Here is an 18,639-nt window from a genome sequence, read left to right as displayed (position 1 = left end):
CTAAGGCTAGCTTTTTCAAGCAGAAATGTGCATCCTGTAGCACAAACTCAAAAAAGTTCTGGGACACTGTAAAGTCCATGGAGAATAAGAGCACCTCCTCCCAGCTGCCCACTGCACTGAGGCTAGGAAACACTGTTACCACCGATAAATCCATGCTTTCCACCTGGCTACCCCTACCCCGGTCAATAGCCCTGCCCTCCCCACAGCAACTCCCCCACTTCTCTTTCTCCCAAATCCAGATAGCTGATGTTCTGAAAGAGCTGCAAAATCTAGACCCCTACAAATCAGCTGGGCTAGACAATCTGGACCCTCTCTTTCTAAAATTATCTGCCGAAATTGTTGCAACCCCTATTACTAGCCTGTTAAACCTCTCTTTCGTATCGTCTGAGATTCCCATAGATTGGAAAGCTGCTGCGGTCATCCCCCTCTTCAAAGGGGGAGACACTCTAGACCCAAACTGCTACAGACCTATATCTATTCTACTATGCCTTTCTAAGGTCTTCGAAAGCCAAGTTAACAAACAGATTACCAAACATTTCGAATTCCACCGTACCTTCTCCACTATGCAATCTGGTTTCAGAGCTGGTCATGGGTGCACCTCAGCCACGCTCAAGGTCCTAAACGATATCATAACCGCCATCGATAAGAGACATTACTGTGCAGCCGTATTCATCGACCTGGCTAAGGCTTTCGACTCTGTCAATCACAACATTCTTATTGGCAGACTCAACAGCCTTGGTTTCTCAAATGATTGCCTCGCCTGGTTCATCAACTATTTCTCTGATAGAGTTCAGTATGTCAAATCGGAGGGCCTGTTGTCCGGACCTCTGGCAGTCTCTATGGGGGTGCCACAGGGTTCAATTCTCGGGTCGACTCTCTTCTCTGTATACATCAATGATGTCGCTCTTGCTGCTGGTGATTCTTTGATCCACCTCTATGCAGACGACACCATTCTGTATACCTCTGGCCCTTCTTTGGACACTGTGTTAACTAACCTCCAGACGAGCTTCAATGCCATACAACTCTCCTTCCGTGGCCTCCAACTGCTCTTAAATGCAAGTAAAACTAAATGGATGCTCTTCAACCGATCGCTGCCCGCACCTGCCCGCCCGTCCAGCATCCAGCATTCTAGATCAGACGGTTCTGATCTAGAATATGTGGACAAGTACAAATGCCTAGGTGTCTGGTTAGACTGTAAACTCTCCTTCCAGACTCACATTAAACATCTCCAATCCAAAATTAAATCTAGAATCGGCTTCCTATTCCGCAACAAAGCATCCTTCACTCATGCTGCCAAACATACCCTCGTAAAACTGACTATCCTACCGATCCTCGACTTCGGCGATGTCATTTACAAAATAGCCTCCAACACTCTACTCAACAAATTGGATGCAGTCTACCACAGTGCCATCCGTTTTGTCACCAAAGCCCCATATACTACCCACCACTGCGACCTGTACGCTCTCGTTGGCTGGCCCTCGCTTCATACTCGTAGCCAAACCCACTGGCTCCATGTCATCTACAAGTCTCTGCTAGGTAAAGCCTCGCCTTATCTCAGCTCACTGATCACCATAGCAGCACCCACCCGTAGCACGCGCTCCAGCAGGTATATCTCACTGGTCACCCCCAAAGCCAAATCTTCCTTCGGCCGCCTCCGACAGTCGGTCTCCGACAGTGGCCACCAATTCACGTCATGAACCAGCTCCTGAACCAGGAGATGGGGAGGTTCCTGAGGAGTCACTGCTCCGACACTTCCTTTACTGGAACACAAATATACAAAAAAGCACACAGACGTGAGATCCCAATTCGCCAAACACTATCTGTTGCACCATAACACCAAAGCAGGTGTGATACAACTAATGATGAGAAAGTGTACATTATGTGGGGACAGGGGGTGATGTAATGCTATAGTTTAGTCACCTATTCGCTGTTTGAACTCCTGCAACTTCACTTTAGCTGCTTTAGAGTTTTTGTGTCCATCTGCCACCTGTTGCACCAGGTCTCTCATCTCTTTCTCCTCCTGCAACTGCTTGTTTATGTATCTCTGCATCAGCTTGGCAGTCTGCAAACAATCACAAACAAGATAGGCTCAATAAAACACACAGATAGGCTCAATAAAACACACTCACAAAGACAGGAACACTTACCTTTTCTCAATGATTCCAAAACTGTATAACACTAACTATAATAACACACACCTCTTCCTTCTTTAGCAGTGTAGTCTTCTGGTTGCTCTCCATGATGCCGGTGCGGGCGAGAGCGGCCTTTTCATAACTGATGGGTCCCTCCAGACGCCGGCGCTCCACCTGGGCAAGCTCCTCCTGGAGGTCCAGCTCCCGCATCTCCTTTTGTCACTGTAGGAATGAGGCGGGCTCGTCCACCCCCTCCACCAGCTGCTCCATCCTGTGTTACCGTAACACACATTATAATACCTCTCCACTCTAGCTGCCTTCATAAGTGCCCCACTGGCCCAGCTAGTTTTTTATGTCAAAAAAGTGACTGACAGTTGGCATAGTGATTCATTCCTGGAGTATAGTGGCACACCTGATATATGAGGCACCGGTGCATGCATCATATTGTACCAGTGTAGCTCCATCCTCCACCTGACGGTTATACAGAGCCCCCTCTCTCAGGATGGCTGTGGTGTTTAGCCTGATGGGCAGGTTGTTAGTCTGGTGGACATACACAAATACACAAAGAAGTTCATAGTCAAATGTGTCTGTCAGTTACTGTATATTATTTCTGTATAATGTGAGAGCACTACCTTATGGGTGGCTGGAGTTCCAGAGGTGTGGAGTGAATCAAACTTGAGCAGGGCGTCATGGCTTCGCACAATCTGGGATATGACACTGGAAATCAGACAGTACAGTATGATTCAGCATGGATGGAGACAGGGTGCTGATATACAAAAAATGACCTTAAAGCAAGAAAAACTATTTGAAAATCTCTTGCAGGGAAAATGTAACTAACTTGGTGTGCTCAGACGTTTGTGGGTTTGCACACTTAAACTTTTGAGTGTTTGCCTCATACATGACTTGCTGTAAGTGGAAAAGGAAATAGGGGTTTGTTGCATGTATGAGTGCAGGAGAAAAACGGCATGTGTCAAAATGAGATACCAGACACAATATACCTCTGCCTTCTGACGATTCCTCTGTTTGTCCTCCTCTAAGACCTGCTTTTCTTTTGGAGGTATGTAGGTGCTAGTTGGTACCCAGGACTAAATAAGGTTATAAGGTTTATACAAGGTTATACAAATAGAATAGCCTATCTATTATGATATTGTGTCAATAACATTCTGACTTTGGACCCCAGTTCAATGTTTCCGAATAAAAAAAGAACCATTGTGAAGCGGTAGCCTATAGTAAAACTGAAACGTGATACTGACTGGCTGCTGTTTCTCCTGCAGGGGGGTGGGGTCAGGTGCAGGAAGAGGGTGAGCTATGAGTTTGGTAAGTGAAAATTCCTGGGGCTCAGTGTTTTTCTTGGTGGCTTTCTTGAGTTGACTCCCTTGAGAGATTCTGGCTGCAAGCTGTGCCATCAGCATCTCAATCTCAGGACTCCACCTAGTGGGGGAAATGTTTATCTATTAGAAAAAGAGAGGGCAAGACATGAAAGACATGAAAAAGAAAAAAATGAAATAAGACAGCATGAGTGGTGATTCAATGTCTTTAGGTATAACTTGAATGCCTTCACAATTCTGTAACTTAGCAGTGGGGCAATCCACTTCCTCTTCACATAGGCATCATCATAGATCTGACTCCACTCCCCCTGGATCCAGGTACTGATGTTGAAGAAGAAACTTAGGAACTACTAAACCATAATTTACTCTGTCATTCAGTCACAAGTACAGTTTCATTACCTTTTTTATTTTATTTCACCTTTATTTAACCAGGTAGGCAAATTGAGAACACGTTCTCATTTACAATTGCGACCTGGCCAAGATAAAGCAAAGCAGTTCGATACATACAACAACACATATAAAAGACAGGAGTAAAACAAACATACAGTCAATAATACAGTGAAAAATAAGTCTATATACAATGTGAGCAAGTGAGGTGAGATAAGGGAGGTGAAGGCAAACAAAATATATATATAAATAAATAAAAATATAAAAAGGCCATGGTGGCGAAGTAAATACAATATAGCAGGTAAAAAAAACACTGGAATGGTTGGTTTGCAGTGGAAGAAAGTGTAAAGTAGAGATAGAAATAATGGGGTGCAAAGGAGCAAAATAAATAAATAAATACAGTAGGTAAAGAGGTAGTTGTTTGGGCTAAATTATAGATGGGCTATGTACAGGTGCAGTTATCTATGAGCTGCTCTGACAGCTGGTGCTTAAAGCTAGTGAGGGAGATAAGTGTTTCCAGTTTCAGAGATTTTTGTAGTTCGTTCCAGTCATTGGCAGCAGAGAACTGGAAGGAGAGGCGGCCAAAGGAAGAATTGGTTTTGGGGGTGACCAGAGAGATATACCTGCTGGAGCGCGTGCTACAGGTAGGTGCTGCTATGGTGACCAGCGAGCTGAGATAAGGGGGGACTTTACCTAGCAGGGTCTTGTAGATGACCTGGAGCCAGTGGGTTTGGCGACGAGTATGAAGCGAGGGCCAGCCAACGAGAGTGTACAGGTCGCAGTGGTGGGTAGTATATGGGGCTTTGGTGACAAAACGGATGGCACTGTGATAGACTGCATCCAATTTATTGAGTAGGGTTTTGGAGGCTATTTTGTAAATGACATCACCGAAGTCGAGGATTGGTAGGATGGTCAGTTTTACAAAGGTATGTTTGGCAGCATGAGTGAAGGATGCTTTGTTGCGGAATAGGAAGCCAATTCTAGATTTAACTTTGGATTGGAGATGTTTGATGTGAGTCTGGAAGGAGAGTTTACAGTCTAACCAGACACCTAGGTATTTATAGTTGTCCACATATTCTAAGTCAGAGCCGTCCAGAGTAGTGATGTTGGACAGGCGGGCAGGTGCAGGCAGCGATCGGTTGAAGAGCATGCATTTAGTTTTACTTGTATTTAAGAGCAATTGGAGGCCACGGAAGGAGAGTTGTATGGCATTGAAGCTCGCCTGGAGGGTTGTTAACACAGTGTCAAAAGAAGGGCCAGAAGTATACAGAATAGTGTCGTCTGCGTAGAGGTGGATCAGAGAATCACCAGCAGCAAGAGCGACATCATTGATGTATACAGAGAAGAGAGTCGGTCCAAGAATTGAACCCTGTGGCACCCCCATAGAGACTGCCAGAGGCCCGGACAATAGACCCTCCGATTTGACACACTGAACTCGATCAGAGAAGTAGTTGGTGAACCAGGCGAGGCAATCATTAGAGAAACCAAGGCTGTCGAGTCTGCCAATGAGGATGTGGTGATTGACAGAGTCAAAAGCCTTGGCCAGGTCAATGAATACGGCTGCACAGTATTGTTTCCTATCGATGGCGGTTAAGATATCGTTTATGACCTTGAGCGTGGCTGAGGTGCACCCATGACCAGCTCTGAAACCAGATTGCATAGCGGAGAAGGTATGGTGGGATTCGAAATGGTCGGTAATCTGTTTGTTGACTTGGCTTTCGAAGACCTTAGAAAGGCAGGGTAGGATAGATATAGGTCTGTAGCTGTTAGGGTCAAGAGTGTCCCCCCCTTTGAAGAGGGGGATAACCGCAGCTGCTTTCCAATCTTTGGGAATCTCAGACGACACGAAAGAGAGGTTGAAAAGGCTAGTAATAGGGGTGGCAACAATTTCAGCAGATAGTTTTAGAAAGAAAGGGTCCAGATTATCTAGCCCGGCTGATTTGTAAGGGTCCAGATTTTGCAGCTCTTTCAGAACATCAGCTGACTGTATTTGGGAGAAAGAGAAATGGGGAAGGCTTGGGCGAGTAGCAGAAGGGAGGGCAGTGCTGTTGACCGGGGTAGGGGTAGCCAGGTGGAAAGCATGGCCAGCCGTAGAAAAATGCTTATTGAAATTCTCAATTATAGTGGATTTGTCGGTGGTGACAGTGTTTCCTATCTTCAGTGCAGTTGGAAGCTGGGAGGAGGTGTTCTTATTCTCCATGGACTTTACAGTGTCCCAGAACTTTTTTGAATTTGTGTTGCAGGAAGACCTTAACAGTCTACAGTTTGACACTCAAACTTCATGACACAAAAAATACCACACAGATGACCCCGTTTATATGAAGGTAAGCGACTGGATTGTCAGAGAAAGTTGATGTATTTTATGAGCCATAAAATGACCACAAACTGTGAAATAATTGCATAGTTGGTGTCATTAGACTACAGATAATGTGTTTTTAACTTTTTGAAGTCCAGAGTTCACAATCTTGCTGAAGCACTGCAGTCCCATGTCATCAAGGAGGAACATGCTGAAGTAACAGATTACTGTGGATTGACAAATATAGAAGAGACAAATGGTCAGATCATGCGTTTGTTATACCATTTTGAAAGCATTATCTAGAATTTAGTTATTGAACATTCTGTAATGAATTTACTGGCAAACTGGTTATGACCAGACTTCAGTAAGCATTTCCCATTCTGAGCATACAAGACATTGATGACAACATCCAATAACTTTTTATGCTCAATGCATACAGAAATGAGGTCAAGTATAAACTTCTTATCCAAGGCATCCAGGTTCTGGTAAGAAAGAAACTGACTGTTATCTGAAATGTCTGTAACACCGAAGCAGTATTACGTTATAGATAGATACGGTATATGGCTCTGGTCTGACCATTTTTATAAATAGTCTATTTTCCCTAGCTTTAATATAATGTTTTAATAATTCATAATGGGGCATGAGATTAACAATCCATCGCAGCACATACACATCACATCCATCCACACATACACACTACTCAATTTAGGTACAGTTACAATGTCCTTTGAAGCATCCTCTGTAAAATCCTCCACATACTGTTAGTCTGCATTATACTTGTCAAGGAGCACAGTGGCTTCTTTGATACGCGAGGCATAGCCTTTTGCCATCTTCTGCTACACCTGAACAAATTAGGGACAGACTGGAATTAGGGGAAATTAAAATCTTCTCAACAGATGAATAGGTGAATGTGGTGTGTTGGTGGATGGATTGAGGTAATGTTAGCTACCTGGTCACAAGGACAGAACACAGACAAACAGACAGAGAGACACACATACATACAGACAGACAGACAGACGCATAGATGTCATAGATGCTGCCAAAGGTTCTTAATAAACCTATCAGTGATGCTGTGTAGTGAGTCAAATCGAGACATTTTTAGGCTAGCAAAATGTGTCCATACCTGGACCCTTACCATGGACGTCGCTAACCTTTCTTGGGTGAACTAAACGTATTCCTTACAGGGCAGTTCAACTGTTGCCAAATAGGTGCTTAATTGATCAAAAACCTTTTAACAATGTGTAACCCATTAATTTGTTTGTTCTCAAGGTTTGTCTGTAACTTCAAAACAGTTCCGATGTTTGGTCGTTGCCAAGCAACACACAGGCATAAACAGAGGCCAGCAACATAATAAGGCTGATTGGTAATTTTCAAATTTTGACGAACATTATTACTTATGATCAGTGGCGTGTATTAATGGACGCCAAGGAAAGCCATGCTTCCCCCCCAAAAAGTTTTTTAAAATACATAAAATAATTTATCTTTCGTCTCTCTGTTTCATAACATTCCTTCAATTCGCAAGTGGCTGAACGTACCTCACAGGAGAAAGCATCCGAGTGAGCGCAACAGCGCCACTCTGTCTCTCTATGTGTAGGCCATCTATCCGATACTGTCTGGTCCAAACGAACATGACATTGTTGCCGCCCGTAGTATTGAATCCAAGGGAAGCCAGGAGCATTTGGCCTCCCTTGACAATATTTTTTTTTAAATAAAAAAAATAAGCCAATCAGCACTGAGCTAAACTGAGCAAGCTCAACTGTGAATGGTCCTGGCGGGGAAAAAAAGTGTCAAGGGAAGCCATCTTGTATTTGGCATGTCTCCTATCAAATCGCTTTGAAAGCATAACATTACATCATTAACTGAAACAACTTGAAATGTTACATCTGTTGTGTTGTTGTCCTCCGGTGGCTAGCTAGCTAGGTAAAATTGTCCCTTTCCTAAATTAGCCATGGATGAAGATAGGGATTTGGACTTGTGGTTTTACTTAATTATCAATTATAATGGCGATTCTGATCAAACCATTAATTCATACATAAGTGTGGCTCTGGCCTGAGAAGATGTTAGTTCAATATGTACAGTAGCTAGATGTAGAAGGCAAATGTTAACTAGCTAACGTTGTCTACGGAGCTGTGAGGGGAACGGCACCTCCGTACCTTCAGGCTCTGATCAGGCCCTACACCCAAACAAGGGCACTGCGTTCATCCACCTCTGGCCTGTTCGCCTCCCTACCTCTGAGGAAGTACAGTTCCCGCTCAGCCCAGTCAAAACTGTTCGCTGCTCTGGCACCCCAATGGTGGAACAAACTCCCTCACGACGCCAGGTCAGCGGAGTCAATCACCACCTTCCGGAGACACCTGAAACCCCACCTCTTTAAGGAATACCTAGGATAGGATAAAGTAATCATTCTAACCCCCCCCCCTTAAAAGAGTTAGATGCACTATTGTAAAGTGGTTGTTCCACTGGATATATAAGGTGAATGCACCAATTTGTAAGTCGCTCTGGATAAGAGCGTCTGCTAAATGACTTAAATGTAATGTAATGTAAATGTCTATGAATGGAAGTTAGGCTAGCGAGCAAGCATTTTAGCCAGGTAGCCTAGGACAACAAAAAATAAAAGCCTCTACTGTATGACAGAGTGATTGACCAGTTCCTCAACATGAAAGTGAGGACTCATTGGCGTTTCTCTACAAGTAGGGTGAGTCAACATGTGCACAAGCACACATGCAAACAGAAATCAGAACCATTGACAGCCACATCATATTTAGTTTATGTTGATTGGACTAAATTGTTTTTTGGTATCTTTTATTTGTCACTGTATTAGACTAAGCAGAAGTTATGCTCCTTTGCACCCCATTATTTCTGTCTCTACTTTGCACTTTCTTCCACTGCAAACCAACCATTCCATTGTTTTTTTAGTTTTTATTTTACTTGCTGTGTTGTACTCACTTCGCCTCCATGGCCTTTTATATTTTTATTTATTTATACATATATTTGTTTGCCTTCACCTCCCTTATCTCACCTCACTTGCTCACATTGTATATAGACTTATTTTTTTTTTCACTGTATTATTGACTATATGTTTGTTTTACTCCATGTGTAACTATGTGTTGTTGTATGTGTCGAACTGCTTTGCTTTATCTTGGCCAGGTCGCAATTGTAAATGAGAACGTGTTCTCAATTTGCCTACCTGGTTAAATAAAGGTTAAATAAATAAAAAATAAATAAAAATTTGATGGTGTTAAAATTATGCTGGAATATTGGGGGCAGATCCCGTTTTCTAATTGCGATTTGTGGTAACTCTCTGTGGTTGTAAATCAATAATTGTTTCGTGGTCTGACAATGTCGGAAACACTAACATACAGTGTAGGTTGTAATCTGGGGGGGGTCCCGTTCAGTTCCCGTCTTCTTCCCCGTGTTTTACCCACGCACCGCTAATGTTCATGTTTGTATTTGTGTCACAATAACATTGTGTTACAACCACTTTCTGAAAATAATGTACCAAAATTGTAGAACTACCAAAGATCCCTTTTCGCTTGCCAACAATAATTAGGACGTATGTACCATATAATTAGGAATTAGAAATGAATAATTAATTTTAAATTCACAAATTAGCAATTAGAATACTAATAATTAGGAATGTTTCATTTAATAGGATATCTATGGTACCTACACCATGGTGACGTATGGTGCAAGCCTGGGAAAGTGGGTGGCGATATCAACGTGGCTGTCATCAAGCAGACGGAGGGGAAGAGCGAACGAAACCATCGGTTGAGGATTGCTTGCTTTATATATAAAAAAGAAGAAGGGTTGCTTGCTTTATCCCGTCGGACTTGAAAAGTGTCAGTGAATCACCAGTCAACCGTGGATTATGTAGGCATGAAAACACATCGTCGTTTTTAAAGAAATTATTTGAACACTTCAACTCTTTACCTTACAATTTCGGATGTCGTATTGGATTAAATATTTCCCACCTTTTTAGCAACGTAGTTAGCTAGCTAGCATTTGCTAGTCTGTCTCACAGGTAGAAGAGGGGTCGGTGACAAAGGAGGGGTAAAGTGGCGAGGTAACTTAACGATGAATCGATTTCGAAAGTGGCTTTACAAGCCTAAGGTAAGTTTGATTCTATTCTCCAGCTACTGCCAGTAATCTGTTATTGGCTAATATATTTTTGAAAATAGCAATCTATAGTTTGCTATTTCCCCCCATACAGTATTTTGCTGCAATGCATGTATTACACTCCTTAGTACATATTGAGCTACGCATGTACATGCTAGCTAGTCACTGCTAACGTTATCTTCTATAAAGTTGTTTCTTTCATTCTGGGTTTTAGGTAACTGAAGCTATGCAATACGAATGGCTGCTTCTCGAAGCAAATTGTCATCGACCGCATTGCTGAGATTGGTCAATACAGAAATAAATAATGTAGCTAGCTAGCCTAACTTGCATTGCAGTCTCGAACTTGTACACTAGAGTTTTTGTTAACTCTCTAGCTACCCTACCTAACGTTATAGTACAAACTGTCATCACCCTGACTCAGAATTCATTTAATTGCTGTTAATCCGATACAGTAACTGAGAGAATGCATCCGACAAGATGAGCGAGTGCATTCCGAGGCTATTAACGCCTATGATAGTTACTCATTCTACATAGCTTTAGTCCAGTGGTTCCCAAACCTTTTTTGCTACTTTACCACAAACTGAATTTCGCTATGCTTGGAGTACCCCTGAAGTATCCCCTCGTGAATTTTTACCAGTAAGCCAATGGTTTCATGAGTCTTCTCAAGTACCTCCTGTGGATAGGCGAAGTACCCCCAGGTCCTAGTACCCCTGGATGGGAACCACAAATGTAGCCTTTGGCAATACTAATTTGTCTCCTAAGGGACAGATCGGCATTTACTGTGGGAGAGGGGTGTCAAACAATTTTTTAGCTTTGGGAGGGTTTACATTTTTATTTTTTTAATATTTTTTTTAATATATTGGGCACAGGGGAGGGTAGTGCATTTCCCCCCAGGTTTACATTTGTTCTTCTGGTTGTATTTTCACTATAAACAATGGCTGAACTTTTGATATTACCCTAATAAAGTTTAGAAGTTTTTGAAGGTATGGTGTGGCTATTATTAAGCTTTAGCTACTGCAGACCTATTATACGAAGGCAGTGCAGAAATGAACGTACTTTGGTGCAAAAAGTGCAAATCAATCCCAGAACAACAGCAAAGGACCTTGTGAAGATGCTGGAGGAAACGGGTATAAAAGTATCTATATCCACAGTAAAACGAGTCCTATATTGACATAACCTGAAAGGCCACTCAGCAAGGAAGAAGCCACTGCTGCTAAACCGCCATTAAAAATGCTACGGTTTGCAACTGCACATGGGAACAAAGATTGTACTTTTTTGAGAAATGTCCTCTGGTCTGATGAAACAAAAATAGAACTGTTTGGCAATAATTACCATTGTTATGTTTGGAGGAGAAAGGGGGATGCTTGCAAGCCGAAGAACACCACCCCAACCGTGAAGCACAGGGTTGGCAGCATCATGTTATGGGGTGCTTTGCTGCAGGAGGGACTGGTGCACTTCACAAAATAGATGGCATCATGAGGATGGAAAATTGTGTGAATATATATATATATATATATTTTGAAGCAACATCAAGACATCAGTCAGGAAGTTAAAGCTTGGTCGCAAATGGGTCTTCCAAATGGACATTGACCCAAAGCATACTTCCAAAGTTGTGGTAAAATGGCTTAAGGACAACAAAGTCATGGTATTGGAGTGGCCATCACAAAGCTTGACCTCAATCCGATAGAACATTTGTGGGAAGAACTGAAAAAGTGTGTGTGAGCAAGGAGGCCTGCAAACTTGACTCAGTTACACCAGCTCTGTCAGGAATGGGCCAAAATTCACCCAACTTTTTGTGGGAAGCTTGTGGAAGGCTACCCTAAACGTTTGACCCAAGCTAAACCATTTTAAAGGCAATGCTACCAAATACTAATTGGGCAGAGGCGCAGCAATGGGAGGGCTTGGCCCACCCACTTGGGAGCTAGTTCCACCCACTGGGGAGACAGGCTGAGCCAATGAGTTTTTCCCCACAAAATGGCTTAATTACAGACAGAAATACTCCTCAGTTTCATCAGCTGTCCCGGTGGCTGGTCTGACGATCCCGCAGGTGAAGAAGCAGGATGTGGAGTCCTGGGCTGGTGTGGTTACACGTGGGCTGCAGTTGTGAGGCCGGTTAGACATCCTGTTAAATTCTCTAAAATGGTGTTGAAGTTGCTTATGGTAGAGAAATTAACATTCAATTCTCTGGCGAAAGCTCTGGTGGAGATTCCTGCAGTCTCCCTCAACTTGAGACGTCTGTGGCTTTGTGTTGTGACAAAACTGCACATTTTAGTGGCCTTTTTTTGTCCCCAGCACATGGTGTACCTGTGTAATTATCATGCTGTTTAATCAACTTCTTGATATGCCACACCTGTCAGGTGGATGGATTATCTAGGCCCCTTTGTTCCAGTGAAGGGGAATCTTAACACTACAGCTTACAATGCCATTCTAGACGATTCTGTGCTTCCAACTTTGTGGCAATAGCTTGGGGAAGGCCCTTTCCAGTTTCAGCATGCCCCCGTGCACAAAGTGAGGTCCATACAGAAATAGTTTGTCAAGATCGGTGTGGAAGAACTTGACTGGCCTGCACAAAGCCTTGACCTCAACCCCAATTAACACCTTTGGGATAAATTGGAACGGTGACTGCGAGCCAGGCCTAATCTCCCAACATCACACATGCTTTAGTGGCTGAATGGACGCAAGTCCCCACAAGTCCCCGCAGCAATGTTCCAACATCTTGTAGAAAGCCTTCCCAGAAGAGTAGAAGCTGTTATAGCAGCAAAGGGGAGACTCCATATTAATGCCCATGATTTTGGAATGAGATGTTAGATGAGCAGATATGTTCATACACACCGTCATGTAGTGTGTGTGTGTATAATAGATATTTTATATTAAAGTCATACAGTGGATACCTAAGTCTAAAGGCCTATGCATGCAATGCCCTGATACATTTAGTGGTCAAATCTCTGACAGCTGAAACGTGAGGTGGACAATTCACATAAATCTGTCACCAATTGGATGGAAACTTCACTATAGACACCCTAAAGACTCTGGCAAGTGCGCTAGTCCAGTGTCACTTTGATTATGCCTGCACATCATGGTTCACCAGCAGCCCCAAACATCTAAAGATAAACCTACCAGCCAAAAAAGCTTGTAAGAATTGTACTTAAACTCCCCCCTCATACTGATCTGGATGTTGAGCATTTTTTTTGTCTCTTGTCTCCGTATCTATGTAATTGTATATGTATTTGTTTTAAAATATAAAAAAAAATAGGGACCACAATGGAAATAAGTCGCAGACTTTATTTTATTTAACACTTTTTTTTACCCCGTTTTTCTCCCCAATTTCGTGGTATCCAATTGTCTCATCGCTGCAACTCCCGTAAGGACTCGGGAATGGCGAAGGTCGAGAACCGTGCTTCCTCCGAAACCCAACCAAGCCCCACTGCTTTTTGACACAATGCCCTCTTAACCCGGAAGCCAGCCACGCCAATGTGTCGGAGGGAACACCGTGCACCTGGTGACCTTGTCAGCGTGCACTGCGCCTGGCCTGCCACAGGAGTTGCTAGTGCGCGATGGGACAAGGACATCCCTGCTGGCCAAACCCTCCCCTAACCCGGACGACACTTGGCCAATTGTGCGCCGCACCATGGGTCTCCCGGCTGCGACAGAGCCTGGACTCGAACCCAGAATCTCTAGTGGCACAGCTAGCTCTGCGATGCAGTGCCTTAGACCACCGCGCCACTCGGGAGGCCTGTCCCCGACTTTATTGTGCAATCAACAATTGAAAACAAATATGTATTTATTTTTACTGACAAATTAAAACCAATCACTTCTGACTGTGCAGCGGCCAATTGATGAATGGAAAGAGACATCTGTTACAAAACACTAAACATTTTAAAGCCTTCGATACTGGGTAAGCCTACAGATGGGGAGGGATGTATTTTCTGTTTGTCTAGATTGGCAGTCTATTTATTGTGGCGTTAAACGCAAACCATCGTATTGAAGTGCCCAAAGTCAGTATGCTTTGTTTATTGGTTGTGAGGTGCATTGGCACAGAAACCTGTTGGTGGAAAATTCTTTGCATATACAGTGCCTTGAAAAAGGAAATACTTTTTCATGGCACTAATTTATAAAATTATAAATATGGCATCAAAATTTTGAAAAATATGATTTTCCTCCCAGCTGCAGCAGGCTCTGATCGTAGTGTAATGAAACCTGCAGGGAGAGTGAGCTCGTCTGTGGTGGTCGGCGAACCCTCAACCTTCTGGCCTGTAGCCCTGCATATCATCGACCGTGCAATAAAAGCATGCTGAAGTGGCATAGTCGATATCCACGTTTATTAACACAGGGTCGCTACAGTTATTGTTATTTGTAGTTGTAAACATTTATTTTGAGTTAATTCTATGAGGGTGGAGGGTGTTCATTTTGTTTTACAGTACAAGGGGAGGGTCGTGAAAATAATTGCAACGTTGGGGGTCGATCTGCCCCTAAGATCTGGAAAGAAGTGGAGGGTGCTGAACCATGTGTGAATAAAACATTTTGAGATTGTACAGTATCCCTTTAACAGAGAACTTCAGATCCCACTTGATTTAAAAAAAAAATAATCATTTGACAGCTGTGCCAGACGGCCTAACATCAGAATTCACATTGAATGTACTCAGGATCAATAACTGATTTGTTGTTGTTGGGACAGTTTTGCAATGTCACAGGGTACCATTTTAATTTGAAGGGTTGGTGAATGTGGCATTGTCATACCATGACTTAAACCACAATATGCAGTTCAGGATGATCTCTGTCTCACATGTCTTTTTAGATTACTGTAGCTCATGTTTTAGGCCTAGTTGGACTTGACAGCCATGAAGACAACTTGGAAAATATTTGCATTTGCGCACATACTGTGTTCCAGCTAAGGCCTATTTACTAACATACCACATCTCTGTTTGCTCTTCCAGCAAATGTATTGTCCATTACCATGACTCTGCCTTTTTCCTTTTAAAAACAACCGCCCTACAATGGTGTTAAGGTTGCCAAGGTGTTTGTCAGGGTAATGACAAAGCTGAACCTTCTAATGAGAAATCGCAAAACTTGTCATTCACTGTGTCTAAAAATTTAAATGGGCGTTAAGAAAATAACCATGTGGTAAGGACTGATTATGTTACAAGGTTTCGTTCTCCTCTTTCCTACAGAGTAAATGTAAGTTGCTGACGGGGACATTTCTCAATGTCCTATTATGCAGCTCAGAAAACACTGGCTAGCTCAACACCCTCTTGATAAGATTGTCCTTCAATTCAGTGATTTCATCAAGATATTGGGGAAAGTATTTTTGCAACCAGAATAACAGGAGGTTAAAACGAACAGTCATTGACTAATATAATTAATTCTCAGTACTTTTGCCAAGAGGAGTATTCTGCGTTGCCTTTTCCAAATGTACTGAAGGCAACAATGTTGTGTTATTTATTTTACCGGCCACTAAGTCTGTAGCATTCCGCTCTTGTTAATACTACTCTAAATAATTTTGCCTAAATTCTTAAGACCCTAACCAAAGTCATCTCCTTTTCGTTTATTCAGCATCACCTAGAATGGAAATATTTCTATAAAATACAGAAAAAGCTGAAGAAAGTAATTAGCACCTTGTCTGGTCCCGAGTGGTTCTGAACAGTTGTCAACAAGAGGGAGAAAGGGAGCAGCAAAGTGCTGGGCAGCGACCAACACGTCTGAATATTTAGCCTAGTTTCTCCAGCCCTTTATAGATGTCTCCATTCTGCTTACCCAACAGCCAAGCCATAATTGCCTTTTCTAAGTGTGCTGAGGGAAACACAATGTTGTTATTTATTTTATAGGCCAATAAGTCTGTAGCATTCCGCTCTGACATACTTTATTGTTGAACACTGCATGGCCTTGTCATTTTCGCATCAACAGTAAGTAGTTTTATTATTGAACTATGTACTCCTGGAGATAGAAAGGTGTTGAATCAGCATGTTCCCCTAGAATGGAGTAAGGCTATTGATATTTTCAGAGCTGTACTACCCTAGATTAGTCACATAGGGAAGGGATTTGTTTCTCTCTTTCCAGCTATATAATCTCCATTCAGTGCTCTGAAGAACTCTGGTATCAAAGTGCACTTCAAACTACCTGAAAATAAGACCCACTGATATCCCTTCCAGAGCACTGTACCCTTGGACTGTTGGAGGAAGGGCTATGGCTATAGGGCAAAGGTAGGATTAGATTGACCCACATTCACAATATTGTAAGAGGAGATGGCTGACATTCCTTCTTGCTCTGTAAACTTGTCTTGCTGTTTTGGTCTAAATCCCCTCTAAAAGGCAGTTAAGAAAGACCGGGCCTGTTCTGTATTATAGTACTTGGCAAATGTTTGCTTGCTGTACAGGTGCACGTCCGCTACCATTATTGAGTTATGGGGGGAAACGCATTGAGTCATGAACCTAATATACTTATAATAGACAGCTTTTTTTCCCTCGACCAAAAATTTAATCTGAAAAGTTATAATAGAGGGAAGGGTGAAGATTGGGGCCATTGTACATAGAGACATGCTTGACTGGCAGCAGACAGAGACGAAGACCTGGCTAAGGTGTCCACTGAGCCAAAATGGCCTCTCTATTTACTACCTCTCATTCGTCAGAGAGAGACTCACGGAGAGATGTCAGGAGGCTAAACCTGCATATTTCCTCCTTTTGCCTCTCCTTCCCCAGGGTTATTCTATCAGGCATTCAGTGATTGACCTTCAGCCACACTCCACCTCATCTGTCAGTGTGACAGGCCCACAACCAGTGACGTGCCGGCCAGTCGCGCTCAGCTCGTATCCATCTGCCTGTATAGCCTGAGCAGATGGGAACAGAGATGGGATGCTCTAAAATCCACGCTTGCCACTCTACACACTAGCCAAGCATATTAGTACTTGCAATTATAAACAACCACATCCCTCCCCTATCCATTTATACAGTTACAGGATAATACAGATACTGTTTGTAAGACAAATGTCATAGATTGCAGCATAAAGTCCAGACATCGATCATTCAAATCCAACCGTCTCTAGTCCTCATCCTTCCAGTCATCCATTTTCCACACTGTTTTAATAATATAGTTTTGCCTAACCAAAGTCATGTCCTTTTTGTTATTCAACATCCCTTAGTTGCCGGGGAAATATTTCTGTAAAATACATAAAAAGCTGAAGAAACTAAAGTAATTATGCAACTTGTCTGGTCCAGAGTGGTTCTGAACAGTTGTCACCAAGAGGGGGAAAGGAAGCAGCAAAGTGCTGGGCAGCGACCAACACGTCTGAATATTTTGCCAGGTTTCTCCAGCCCTTTATGGATGTCTCCATTCTGCTTACCCAACAGCCAAGCCATAATTGATTTGGTGTCAGCTGCCGGATTTAGAAAACTGACCTGACCCCTGGTGCACATCTAGACAGGCGAGCCAATTTGAAGGCCTTCTGAAATTCATTGCAGGATTGGTATGCTGGCCATTGTGTCCAAGGTGTGGGGTGAAGATGATTTAATGCAAGAAGTTGTGGAGCGATGGGGATTGAACGCCACCAGAGAGACAACTCTAAGGGTGTTTTAATGACAGAGGAGTTTCATGGATTTCTTTTCACATTAAGACATTGATAAATCTGTGGACACTCCATTCGATTGGGACAAGTTCTTTGATTCCACTTTATAGAAGCAGTACGGTGCACTCTCAAGGTGCCCTTTTGCTTTCAGTGAGTGGTATGAGGCTGTCTGCAGAAGCAGACTATAAAATGCACAACACCCCTCCTTCTCTGGCTGCCATCTCTACAGCAGGGAAGGTGGGGGAGCCAGGGAGGGAGAACAGTAGGCCTATATTTTTGGGATTAGGCCTAGTTCTTTCTTGGCCTTGGTTACAGTTGGCAGGAGATCAAATAAAAGGATGCGTCTCTTTCACAGCTTTCACACACTGGTATTTCTTCCTTTTGTTTCTCCCGACTATATTCACAGTGTCACACCATGGGGGTTTTTGAGAACAAAGTCTCTGAACGGGCAGATTGAACAGCCAATACTGTACAACCATTAGCCTTACTATTGAAAGTTACTGTGCACCACGCTATTGTGATTTAAATTTGCAGCAAAGATAAATGGGAAAAAAATTAACTGTTGGCTTTTGGGAATGAATGTTTTGAAATTTGATATAGCTTAAATGTAAAGACAAGCTCAGAACCCTCAACACCTTCACAATTCTATTGATGTCAACTGCGATTTTTCCACTGTAAATTTGCCCACAGTGGAGCATGGCGTGGGCTTTGTGTATAAATATCTTCTATGCAGAGGGCGGGCACCATAGAAGAGAGGACCAAAGTCTGCTCCATGGAAACTGGACAGTGTATGTGGATGAAGAAAACCTGCAAGTTGTATGTGTG

At 42.9% G+C, this 18,639-nt stretch overlaps 2 protein-coding genes across 3 annotated transcripts in view; one reads left to right on the top strand and one right to left on the bottom strand.

Annotated features, from left to right (window-relative positions):
- Positions 1-1,588: 1,588 nt before the first annotated feature.
- LOC139028231 (cilia- and flagella-associated protein 99-like) lies at positions 1,589-3,948 on the bottom strand. Its single transcript, XM_070445153.1, has 6 exons — positions 3,131-3,948; positions 2,765-2,849; positions 2,545-2,672; positions 2,199-2,403; positions 1,921-2,062; positions 1,589-1,760 (listed from the first exon to the last, which is right to left on the bottom strand). Exons 4-6 carry the CDS (start codon positions 2,340-2,342, stop codon positions 1,738-1,740), a joined length of 309 nt encoding a protein of 102 aa, XP_070301254.1. The 5' UTR covers positions 2,343-2,403; positions 2,545-2,672; positions 2,765-2,849; positions 3,131-3,948; the 3' UTR covers positions 1,589-1,737.
- Positions 3,949-9,863: 5,915 nt separating this feature from the next.
- zfyve28 (zinc finger, FYVE domain containing 28) overlaps positions 9,864-18,639 on the top strand; it is a 52,273-nt gene continuing 43,497 nt past the window's right edge. For both annotated transcript variants that reach the window (XM_023994452.2, XM_023994451.2), the window contains exon 1: positions 9,864-10,253. In XM_023994452.2, coding sequence (XP_023850220.1) covers positions 10,218-10,253 — 36 coding nt within the window. In that variant the 5' untranslated portion in view covers positions 9,864-10,217. The remainder of the gene's footprint in view (positions 10,254-18,639) is intronic.

Source organism: Salvelinus sp. IW2-2015, linkage group LG9 (assembly GCF_002910315.2).
Source record: "Salvelinus sp. IW2-2015 linkage group LG9, ASM291031v2, whole genome shotgun sequence".
In the NCBI taxonomy this organism is placed as follows: domain Eukaryota; kingdom Metazoa; phylum Chordata; class Actinopteri; order Salmoniformes; family Salmonidae; genus Salvelinus; species Salvelinus sp. IW2-2015.
Note: the sequence above shows the minus strand (reverse complement) of the source record. Positions and strands in the feature narration are given on the sequence as shown.